The sequence below is a fragment of the Amblyomma maculatum genome, chromosome 9 (genome assembly GCF_055883805.1).
Source record: "Amblyomma maculatum isolate TAMU_Amacu chromosome 9, ASM5588380v1, whole genome shotgun sequence".
NCBI lineage: Eukaryota > Metazoa > Arthropoda > Arachnida > Ixodida > Ixodidae > Amblyomma > Amblyomma maculatum.
This window is the reverse complement of record NC_139352.1, coordinates 45,154,586-45,167,277: the sequence shown is the minus strand read 5'-3', so window position 1 is coordinate 45,167,277 and position 12,692 is coordinate 45,154,586. Positions and strand designations below refer to the sequence as shown.

The 12,692-nt window shown below is 44.0% G+C and overlaps 1 protein-coding gene across 1 annotated transcript in view; it reads left to right on the top strand.

Annotated features, from left to right (window-relative positions):
- Positions 1 to 12,692, top strand: part of mfr (ferlin family C2 domain-containing myoferlin misfire) — a 178,824-nt gene that overhangs the window by 152,835 nt on the left and 13,297 nt on the right. Inside the window, exons 35-40 of the mRNA XM_084580089.1 lie at positions 575 to 709; positions 1,166 to 1,309; positions 2,840 to 2,967; positions 5,858 to 6,028; positions 9,259 to 9,413; positions 11,044 to 11,186. Coding sequence (XP_084436215.1) covers positions 575 to 709; positions 1,166 to 1,309; positions 2,840 to 2,967; positions 5,858 to 6,028; positions 9,259 to 9,413; positions 11,044 to 11,186 — 876 coding nt within the window. The remainder of the gene's footprint in view (positions 1 to 574; positions 710 to 1,165; positions 1,310 to 2,839; positions 2,968 to 5,857; positions 6,029 to 9,258; positions 9,414 to 11,043; positions 11,187 to 12,692) is intronic.

Genomic DNA, 12,692 nt, shown 5'->3' with positions numbered 1-12,692 from the left:
GAGGTATTCACCAAAACATTTGGGTTCTTTTTGCATGACGTTTTCTCGTGAACACAACATTTCTATGTTAAGGGCTGAGGTTTAGACTAAGGGCTTTAGAGTTTAGTGTTATCGAGCACAATAATTTTGGCCAAGACGGTAAATGAAAATTTCGGATGGTGAGTTCATAGATATTTGCGCGCCTAATATCGGTTCGTAGACGGGAGGGGCTTTGTATATATGTGCCTCTGACGCTCCCACTGCATCAGTGCAAACTGCAGCCACAACTTGTTAAGATATTTGTCAGAAAAGTTGACTTATACATGAGCGCAGCTTTATTGTCCGCATGATTCAAATATGTTTGTTGAAACGCTTTGAAAAAAGTATAGAACAGCTTTGGCAGTGCAAGCACTTGCTAAGATGGGGTCCACTTAATTTGTGTACAGCCTTTGACACCACAAAATCTTAATTCGAACCGAAATTATTATGATTTCCTCACGTGGTATTGCTCTTCCTTTCTATTATGATTTCCTCACGTGGTATTGCTCTTCCTTTCTATTATGATTTCCTCACGTGGTATTGCTCATCCTTTCAGATTTATCCAACGGAACTAGAAAACGTACCTGAGTTCAATGGCTTCAGAGAATGGCTACACACGTTCGAACTATACCGCGGCAAGAGAAGCGGAGACGACCTGGACGATCAAAACAGAGTGGTCGGCCTGTTCAAGGTTGTTACCGGTTATTTTCACTATCTAATAATTAAAAGTATCCTGATACAAATTTCGTCAAAGTATCAAAATACTTCCGTGCAACCGCGCAAGGTAAACAAGCACAGTCTTACTAGCTACTGCGAACATTATTCTCAGGTTGTGGCTTCCGGTGGTTTTGCCAGTGATGTGTACTTGCTCAGTGCTCCCAAGTTGTTTCGTATTATTAAGTTATTACTACTGAGCTGAATTTTGAGTTGCCCAGCGACACTTATCGACACTTGCTATAGTACACCTTGTGGCAATAGCTACATTTACTCTGTCAATTAATCACCCAATATTTAATAATAGTTTAATTAGTTAAATGGTATTCTGTCATTCAACAAGGCCAGTAAATAAAGGAAACACTAGCAGTGATATGGACTCTTGGGGACTTCATGCTACGATGTGTTTTCTTTTTTTGGTTCGTTTCATTAGGGTTCCCTTCAAGTGTACCGGTTCCCGTTGCCCAAGGACATGCAAGAGTATACAATAACGGGCGCCGATCCGACGTACGGACTTTTCCAGGGGTTGCCTAGCAACGACCCCATCCATGTACTCATCAGGGTCTACGTGGTGAAGGTATGTGCGGCTGGGAAAGCGGTAACAGCACCACACGTTCATTCTTGGTCTTTATTTTGGGCAGCCTTTCTGCGTTAAGCGAAAGTAAACCTGCTTTAAATATAACCGTGTAGACATAATACGGTGTATAAGCAAGTTTAGGAAACATTACCTTTCATAGATTCGACTAAGACGACGAAAGAGGAGTGTTCACGCCTTCCTTGTTCTGTTGACAGCCGGCAGTCTAAGTTGGTGCCACTTGTTCCCGTCAGCACGTCAAGCTAGGACTGTTTCATTGTCATGTATAAAAATTTTAGAAAGGTGATAGCTAGATCTCTTTTCCAGTTGTAGTGACACTTATACAACGAAAGCCAACCCAACAGCCATTGTCAACAAGAAAGCAAAGGGGAATGTTTTTGTGAATGTTACAGTGTAATTGTTGAGAGAGTTGATTAAAAAGCAGCAAAAAACAAAACCAGATGCTGTCAATGGGATACGAACCCACGACCTCAGAATTTCTTGATCGGTGCTGTACCACTGAGCTTCGACAAAGGCTTTTCAACCTTCTAGATTCTTAAATATTTATGTTACTTGTAACCTAAACTTGACAGTGCTCAACAGCTCAGCCCTCGATCCTATAGGCGGGCGTCCTTTGTGACCACGAATGTCGCGTCGAACATGACATAATGGGGTAGGTGGAGCTGTGCGATAACCATTTACGTCAATACATCAAGGCCTTCCAGATTCGAGGCCTTTATAAGGCTAGTCAGCAAACAAATGTAAGGAAAACAAGGAGCTTGTTATTAGATACATACAAAGTAAGTCACCCAGCTATTGACATCAAGGAAGCATAAAATGATGTTTTATCAATGTGAAAGAATAATGTAATTGCTGAGTGAGTTGATTGTAAAGTAGAACAAGAAACAACTGCATACGCCGCCCGAGTCCGCGAGCACCGACACGAGCCCATGGCATATAAACAATCAGCGGCACAGCAAATGCTAATCATTCCCTGAAGTGCGTTCGAACACCCACTCTATTGGTCTGCCTTTGCCGGAAATGTAAAAATACAGAAGCAGGGCTTGTAAGCAAAATATTAAGCTGTGCCTGCCAGTAACATAGGCCCCTGTTTCATGGAGGGGGCTGTAAGAGTGCAAGAGAACTTATTACATAATGACCAGCACAAGGCTAGGACATTCAATACCAGACACAGTTAGCAATAAAAGGTAACTAGACAGTTATGTTAGAGCAGATAATGCAAGTGGACGGCCGAAAACAAAGGATGATAATTCAATGCGAATGGGCTGGCAATGAACCAAAATATATTTTCACGAACAATTCACACTGAACATGTTAAGGCTATATGAAACGAAACATTACACTCTGAGTGCTGTATTGCATGTATATGATGAGCTTAAGACATACTAAGTACATTGCTTCGATAGTGGCGTACAATTCTCTCTGAGGCTTCTTTTTTATCGTAATGGATTTCACGCGCTCGTAATTCTCATTTTCACTGTCTTTTCCTCCACACTGTCGACCACCCACTAGGCTACAGATCTGCATCCTGCCGATATGAATGGAAAAGCGGATCCTTACATTGTCATAAACCTGGGAAGCAAACGCAACAGCGATAAGGAAAACTACGTGTCAAAGCAGCTCAACCCGGTATTCGGGAAGTGAGTGGGCCTCATCAATTTGTTTCATTCTGTCATTCTGACCGCTTTTCTTAGTGTTACTCATGTGGCATGCTAACGTCAAGAAGTTCTTCCTGTATCAGCGAAATCCCAAAGGAGTACTTTCGCTAGACGCTGTCAAAATTACTGCCTGGTTTATACTAGAATCCGCGTGGTTGGGCCCATGGCCGTCAGTCTATGGAGTGTTTTATTTAATACGAGGCATAAAAACGTTTTGATACACGCTTAATTTATAACGATAGTTTGAAGCTTCATAACAGTGTCTCTCGCTGCCAGATGCGACCTTAATCGTTAAGAAAAGGGGGAGAGGAGGAGGGAGCCGCCTGCCACTGCACACGCTTAGCAGCCACGTAGTCTGTCCCTTATGACTGCGCGGGTGAATGTCTCTGCTATGGTTAACTGCTATAATGTGAGCACTAATATCGCTTGCTTTATCTAGGAGCGAGGTTTTCTATGGTGACGCTACACATTCGAAATAATATATCCTGAAGTGCGTAGATGTGAAGTGAGAAATTCACTAAGCATTACTTTGAAATGAAATCTGAATTGAGCGAGTGTGTGTTGTCCGCATACTTCGTGCCATTTTACTTTAGAACTATGACTTAAACGCCTTATTCTGCTTAGTCAAGAACAGGAATCTCTGCAAAAATTAAAAAAAAAATATGGCTAGTCTCTACATTCCATTGCTATACATTGTTTGCGTACTGGGTTAGTGTTCTGTGATGCAAAGGTCGTCAATGCGCATTTCTCAATTTTTGCTTCCATCGGGATGTCCACAACAGTGCCGAGTATATGGTTAGTACTGAAGAGTAGTACTTCGTATCCGACCCCAAAGATAGGCAGGCATCAGGAGCGTGATCAGGTGTGCCAAATCGAATGATCGTTTAAGTTGACTCACCGAGCTGGTATCTCTACATCATTTGCTTATGCCCTTCGGGGTGATTAAAATTAACACCACAGGAACCATTAATGAGCAGTGGTACGACTTGGAAAGGACTCTTCCGCAGTTTAACTGTTGAGGCGCCAGTGAAATCGCTATCCTTTTTGTCATTCACTGGAAAGTTTTATTTGGAAAAATACAGCGCACCCTTAAGGCGCGGACTGAGAGAGATAAGAATGGCTAACTAGCCTGTTAAGCCATCCTTGCAAGTTACAATTTGTAATTTGTTTACCAAAGACAGTGGACGTTTGAAGTTACCGAGGTATGTTATAGGAATGCAGTTTCATTTTTTCTGCATTAAAACTACGTTTTCCAAGCACCCTCCACTTCGCCTATGACCCAAGCGGGCGCCAATGACTGTTCAGAACTGCTCACAAATTTGTTTTATATTGATGGGGAAAATTTACCTCATACCTCCTAATGTTTTGTGAGCACTGGAAAAAAGTTCTGGGGGGCACTTCCTATCAGTAACGTGCGATAAGGCGAAAGCATCTATAGCGCGTGGGTCAGAAGACCTCCACTACGGCACCTCTTTCTCTCAGTTTTCACTCCCACCTTCGCGATTCAGCGAAAGCGTAATAACGCTACCAGCCAATATATAAAGCCTCGCTTTAACCGCGCCGTATAAACGTGCCTGCATGGCCTAGGGATAACGTGATGCAAGGGTCTTGGCAGGCTTATTCTGATATCCCCCCCATATGAATGAAGAGACCAGAGTTGGAAGCTCCTGCCAGACGCAATGTCAAGACGCTCTACATCCAGCTAGTGCTCGGCCTTTTAAGCTGGCAGCTACCACCTCCCACGTAACGAAATCCTTACGGACGAAAACGATCCGCGAGCATGAGCCATTAAATACCATCGCCTTCAAAAAGTGCTGGGCATATTCACTGCTCTTGAAATCATTTCCACAACGTCTAGCGAAGAATACTCTCGTTGACGGGTACGCGTTTGCCTGCGCTGTAGAAACATAAAAAAAAATGCAAGGGTTCGACGCTGCTGAACCAAATATTGAGGGATAGCATTACCGGTGACTCAGCGTTCTTCTTCTCTTTTTCTTATTCCTCAGACCACATATAAAACCCCGCTTTAACCAAGCCGTATGAACGTGCTTTAGTGTCCTATAGGGGTAACGTGAATGCCAGGGTCCTAGCAGGCTGATTCTGACATAACTGTCCCATGTGAAACGAGAGACCCAAGTTGGCAGTTCCTGCCGACCGCTTGAGTTGGAAGCCCAGCTCTCACCCTAGCGTCACGTGGGTTAGATGTGGGTAAAACTGCGACGTGGGTAAGACGTGGCTACCCGCCGCGCTACGCTGAAGGCTCGGAACCTAGAGTGGTATTGCTTTCGCAATAAAAGAGGTAGCACTATCTTCCGGTGATTTCTTTCTTTAAGGGCTGAGCTCTACTCATCGCACTGCAACTTCCAAGTGCACTCTCTCCTGCGTTAGACCTGAATGCGTCGAAGCGGAGGGGAAGTGTGTGATGTCAGGCCACGTGACTCACTGCGGAGAGGCAAAGCTATGGCGCTTGCTCGAGGCCTCTTCGACCACCCGACTAGGCGGGGATTTAACAGCCATTTCGACGACGCTCGGCTGATCAGTCTAGCCATGGATGAGATGCGTACCAGTGCGAGTGAATCAACTTTTCGGCGCAAGCCTCAAGCTGATGTGTAACCATGCTTAACAGAACCTACATTCGGATTACTAAGTTTTACCGAGATAGACCTCCTCATTTTACTTCTTTTATTATTTCGCAAACTTCTCAACACGCAAAACCAGCGAAACCAAACGTCTACTCTTACTGCGTGTCAGCAGTTCGCTCCATCACTTCACTGCGGCCTTGAGTGTTACCGCAGTGTCATGGCCATGCGATGAAACAAGAGACGCTTGTGGGCTGGTGCAAACTGATGGTACCGATTCGGACGGCTCGCAGGTGCTTCGAGATGGAGGCCACTTTCCCTCAGGACTCACTGCTGAACGTGCAGATCTACGACTGGGACCTGCTCGGTAGCGATGATCTCATCGGAGAGACCAAGATAGACCTGGAGAACCGGTTCTACAGCCGCCACCGGGCCACGTGTGGGATACCGCGAAAATACGAAACGTGAGTGGGCAACTCCTTCTCCCCTCTTCATAACTGCACGGTAGAGGACGTGGTGATGCAGTCTTTGTTAGAGTATCTCGATGCCAGCGCTGCCGTACATTGAGCCACCCTAGTCTTTGTACGACGCGTCCTCGGGCACTTGCCTGTCGAGGCAAGTGTCCAAGCTTCGAAACGGCGATGGTGCGTTCTGAGGCTTTAGGGATTTGGCCTTGAGGAATGCCGTTTAAACTGTATTTGTTCTTAAGCACCAGGTAAAGATCGCCACTAAGGCATCTATTTCAGTCTCCTTTCTTTCGCTCTCAGCTTCATTTTACTGTGGAATACTGCGCTACTTGATATACAGAGACAAGTGGAAGACGACACACGAATGAAGCGCGAATTTATAACTATTTATTTTTATCGACAAAACACGTACATATATACATATAGCATTCTTGTCAAATCACAAACACATCATTCATGCGTGTGATCACGCACGTTATCACTTCGACCACAACTCCTCATCTGCGCAGCTATCATATCTAGCTCCTCTTTTGTGAGAGCCACAGATGCGGAGTTTTGGTCGAAGTGATAACGTGCGTGATCACACGCATGAAGGATGTGTTTGTGATTTGACAAGAATCCTATATGTATATACGTACGTGTTTTGTCGATAAAAATTAATAGTTGTAAGTTTGCGCTTCATTCGTGTGTCGTCTTCCACTTGTCTCTGTATACCAAGTAGCGCAGTATTCCACAGTATGATCAACCAACTGGCCCCCGTGTTTGCATTGTTAGCTTCATTTTAGCCTGTATCGAATTGTCAGTCAGTCGGTTTTTGCGGTACTTTCGACCTTAACAAACATGAAAAAATATGGTGAGGTTCAGCCATCCTACAACTAGTTTCACGAACGTTAATTATCGGACGTAGCCGAAGTGACTGCTGCCGCTTAGACCTTGGCTTGCTTCTGCGTTTGATAAGCTTCTCGATAGTGGGCTACACTGGCTTGTCTTTGTTCGATGACCTGACGAGCTGTCTTTAGCGAGATGACGTATGTGTATGGAATGTCTAGCTGGGTTAAGTTAGTGTGGCACAGATGTAGCTTAATGAAGACGACAATGTTATCTGCAGAGTGCGAGAGTATTTTCCAGCTGGAACGTTATGATGACAGTGATGTTTACTGAGCGGCGCGAGAGTCTATCGCTGTTTTACACGATGTGTAATCGACTCCGGCGATAGCCTAGTACTCTCGCGCTTGCGCACAACGATGAAGACGACGATGCTTGCTGTGCAGCGCAAGATGAAAGAACATGGGCCACACTTTATTGAGGGGTTTTGGCTGGATGGATGAATGGATGGAATATAGGAGCGTCCCCTTTGAAACGGGGTGGTAGCAGTAGATATATCATGCTCATTTTTCTCCATATATCTTAATTATTGATTTAGAATGGTTAAATAAACCATCATTCTATTTATTAAATTTTTGTTTCTACATTACTAACATTATGTCACTTCTTTGCTTTTAAGCTACCAATCTTCCAGTCGTTTTTTGCTAGTTTCCACCGCCGGTTTATTCACCCAGCCACTGGCATCTCCAAACCCCAGAGCTTCAGGAACAGTGACTGCACCTGCATCAACTTCCGGATGGATACCATTACAATCGAGTATAATATGGTCAATTGTTTCACTGGAGTTACCACATGCAGCACATACGTCATCTCAATTGTTAATTTTCTTTTTGTAGCTTCGTGTTCTAAGGCACCCTGATCTAGCTTCAAAAAGTAGGGCACTGCCTCTTGAGTTATCAAAGAAATCTTCCTTCCTGATTTTCATTTTCCACTTACGGTATAACTCCACACTCTTTCTTTTCCATCGAATTTATCCAATTTTTACCTTCTGTGTTTTGCACCTGTTGCTTAATGCTCTTTATTTCTCCGTCCTTGTGACTAGCATACTTACCAGTTAGTTTCCTAGTTCTTTTCTTCCATTTTGAGTCCACGCTTTTTAAGTACAGGTATTTAAATACTTTAGCTGCCCATCTGTTACTGTCCACTTTCCTCAGGCGTTCCTCATATAATATTTTACTCTGAGCTTCCCGTACTTCGAAAGATGTCCAGCCCATATCTCCCTGTACCGCCTCATTTGCGATTTTGCCGTGGGCACCTAGTGCTAATCGTCCAACTGATCTCTGATTTATTTCTAATGTCGACTGTACCTCTGATTTTAGGCACAAAACCGCATTTCCGAAAGTAAGTCCGGGCACCATAATTTCTTTCCAAATATCCCTCAAAACCTCGTACCTATTGTTATGAGGTTTTGTTATGAGGTTTGTTTGTTATGAGGCCACACGGGTATGTGGCGCCATCTGTGGAACGCAGGAGGTTCGGGAATAACGTAGAATAACTCGAAACGCGCAAATGAATGCAGTAAAACTAAGGCTATGAAATAAGCATGGCTTCTAACCGAGTTTCGTGGTAGCGCAAGCAGGTCATCCTCGCTGGGCGCTGCTCGACAGCACCACGCCTTTGACAGAGTCGAACGTCCTAGGTGCTTAACTGCCAATCTCTCGCCCTGTGCATTGCACTTTATCGTGTTTACCAGATTGTATCCGTGGGCAGGAGATCAAGAACGCACTGCTATATTATCGCCTACTTCAGCTGCATTAAGCGCACTAAACATGTTACACTGTGCTACCACCAATGTATCCAGTCATCGATTTCCCCGATCTTTGCCTGAAGTCTCACTGTGAAACCGTAGCTTCAAACCGAGACCGAAGTCAGTCACGGCGTTCTGCCACACATATTTGCGTACATCAGCATTGTTGTTTTTTTTCGTTCGCGGTGCGAGGTTGCGATCTCTTTCATGTGCTGAAAGGTTCATCATCATCATCATCATCATCAGCCTGATTATACCCACTGCAGGGCGAAGGCCTCTCCCATATTTCTCCACTTAACCCGGTTCTGTGCTGAAAGGTTACCGCTCCTTTTCTTTGGACTTGAAATGCCTTCATTTCCGGTCTCTTCTTCTCTCTATATCTGCATTTCTATTCACCTGCCACTTCGGCACAATTATAGGCCTTAAATATTGGTTCTTATATCCAAATACCAAGCCCAACTTTCCGTGTCATGATTAATCTTCCACCGGGTTAAGTGGAGAAATATGGGAGAGGCCTTCGCCCTGCAGTGGGTATAGTCAGGCTGATGATGATGATAATGATGATGATTAATCTTCCTCTTTCTCTCTTTCCTAGATACGGTCCGAACCAGTGGCGGGACCCACTGAGACCGAGCCAAGTGCTCGCCAAGCTGTGTCGGGACACCAAGCTGGACGGGCCCCACTTCTCTCTGAACAGGGTCAAGGTCGGCACCAAGACATTCGTCTTCCGCTCGGACGTCGAGGACGAAGGTGTGCACGGCGAAAACATTGCTTACCTCCGTACTCTGTGATTTATAACATTATTCGTAGTGATCTTTATTCAATTTCTCTCGCACATGCACGCTTGTTTAAATATTAGGGCATTGCTGTGCGAAACTGCCTCTGGCTATGTGCTCTGAGAGTCAACATAAGCATGAAAGCGAAACAAAGAAAGCGTTGCTGGGAGCCACTGGATTGTATTCGGTGCAAGTTTTTTTTAGAAATGAGTGTACATACCAGCATTGTTCTTCATCAAAACATTTTATTTCCAGGCTTTCAGAGAGACGAATTTCATAAGAAACCGACCATGAACAAGAGAATTTACTGGTCAAATTTAGGTATTTCGGCGCGTATAATTGTGCATAGTTTCGAAGTAGGACTAATGGAAGAGAGCAATTGCAGCAGCTGCTGCTCTTAATAAATTGTTTCTCAAAAATGCCTACACGCAGAGCGTGATAAAACAAGCCTGAGTTTCTAATGAATTTGGTCTGGTTAAAGGATGTGTGGTTTAGTGCATAAAACAATTTAGGAATGAGGATGGGAAAGAGCAAGTGATGCCATTACAAATGGCTGGGCTGGTCAAGGTTTGCGGCTTTATGACGTCGAGCGTATCATCATCAGTTAAAAAGGTTTAGTACAGATGGCGCAATCGTTTGTTACTGTTTTAGTTATTTGCTTTCAAATTATCTTATCAGGTTTTTGTTATTCGTTTTCAAATTATCTTATGACGCCGATAATAGAAAAAGGGATCACTAATTGTTACCCGCTGTGTTATTTGACAACTCGGGAAAAAATGAGCTGTTGGCGCCGTTCAATTTGAGGTCCACTTCTTACGTACAGCGATTGAGACAACAATAAGGTCAGCACTGAATACCGATAGAAAATGCTCAGTGGCTGAAGCTTTGAATTATAAATTTACAAAACGGCATTTAACGCGCACCCATGAACTTGTTAGTTTCCGTTCTTTGTTATACATTTAACGGAGTAGTCATTGCAATGCTGGTAAGAAAAAAAAAAAAAAACCTTATGTTCGGAGCCGTTGGTTTCACACTGTGCTGAATATGAATGTAACGTTCGCTCTTAATAGAAGTTTTCTTTTACGCGCAGTATATCACAACTATTTAGGAAAATAAGAAAGCCCATTGTACTGTAAAGATGTTTTTTATTCTTAACCATTTACCAATGGTTAAACTTAACAAGAGAGGTAAACTGCAGTGCCTGTACGGCTACAACTAACCGTTTAAATTCGTCGGCATTACAACTGGCTGCGAAAATGGGCAGCTCGGGCAAATAATTGTTTATAAGGCCGAACAGCCACTCTGAGAAATTTTCTTTGTTCCCTAACCACTGCACCACCACGATGGGTTCGATGGAGGCGAAAAACAAGGCGACCGTGTGCTGTGCGATGTTAGCGCACGTTAAAGAACCCCAAGTGGTCGAAATTTTCGGAGCCCTCCACTACGGCCTCTCTTATAGCCTGAGTCGCTTTGGGACGTTAAACTCCGTAAACCAAACCAAACCAAAATTTTCTCCGAAGAGGCTTGACGTTCCTGGAGAACCCTTGCACCCTTTTCTCTACCTTGTGTTGTGCCATTTAGGACTCAGCTTAACTTCCACGCAGGCAGCAACAAGCTCACCGACGAGCACCAAAGCCTGGCTGTGCTGAATCGCTGGGAAGAAGTACCCAAAGTGGGATGCCCGCTGGTGCCCGAGCACGTCGAGACCAGGGCGCTGTACCACCCGGACAAACCGGGAATCGAACAGGTACCCACAAAGTGGGAGGAATATCAGTTTGAGCAGCAAGTGTCATATCGAGGACAGTATTCTTGTATCGTGCTGTTTACCCATCCACTCAAAAAGAGGTTCACGCTCAGCGCACGCAAATAATCGAAAGCTCAGGTCTGTAGACGGTGTTTTGAGCTCAGCTTGAAGTTCTGGTTGTGCCATCAACGTAAAAAACGTTATTGCGAACAGAGAGCACGTGATATGGACGGATGTAGCCTCTGTACTCGTATTCAGTGCTCTCTTGTGTACATCATTTCTGTTCCAAAGATATGAAAATATAGACTGTTGTGCAGCGTCCCAGTTTGTCACGAAAAGTGTAGCAGACGTCAAGCTTTATCCCTAAAACATTATCGTGATAAGGTCGGCATTATTTCTGTCATTGTCTTTGTGTCTTAGGTCCAAGCCTAATTTTGGCATTTGCGTCCTGTATTTACTTGATTACGTTTTATTTGTATAGGACACCGCAAACACGAGCAGAAGTGCTAACTAAGACTTTCTTGAACTATAATTTTAATTAAGATGCAAGTGTGTAATATTACATTACGCGGCAAGCGAAATATTGAAGTTTAGGTTTTGTTTATGAGGATTAAATTCTCAAACCGAAATCGGCTATGAAGGACATTGTAGGGGAGGTCAGTGTTTAACATGCGTCTTCCGTTTAGCCTCCATCAAAAAGCAGCCGAGAACGAACCAGCCTCCTTAGGGTCTAAACAAGGATCTTCGTTAATCCTCAGGAATAGCAGTCAAGTGCTGTAATTTGCTTAGTCATAGCAACGACGTAAAATAATGAAGAGAAGTTGAAATTTTCCAATGCGCCTCAAACTACTTGTAAATATTTCATCTCCCATATAGTATAGCTAACATTGCCGCAGAACATCAATAGGACGCGTTTTTACGAGAGCTAAAATAATAATAGCAAAATCTACAGTAATCTCGAGAGTATCTCAGCGGATATATTGATTGTTATAGCGAAATTTTATTATAGAAACAAACTGCGTTCGTCAATCATTTCTCATTTAAAAATGGGGTTTTCAAGACCTAATAAGCATTTAAAAATTCGGGCGAACGTTAATTACGTGTTCCCAGCCGGCTATGAAATCTTCGCTCACACGACAGTTCGGGACTTGAATGTACTGACGTAAAACAAGACGAAGCTTTCAGAAGCGAAGGAATGCTGGGAACGTTTTTATACTGAGTGTCTGGTTGTCCTACGCTTCAATACATTTCCCAAAGTCGGGCGCCAGCTCGAAGCCAGTGGAGTAGTGACTGCATATTTTATTATGAATCTCTGGGAAGAACCCCTTCATGGATCACTGCCTTGTCGTGGCGGAGGGGCTTGCGAAACTCGATGAAGTCGTGAGCTCTGCTGTGTAGGGCCACCCAAGATAGACAGGTCACGGCAGAGAGTTCTGACAAAATGTGATTCACTGGAGAAGGTAATGGCAACCCACTCCAGTATTTCCTGCCAAGAAAACCCTATGGCCA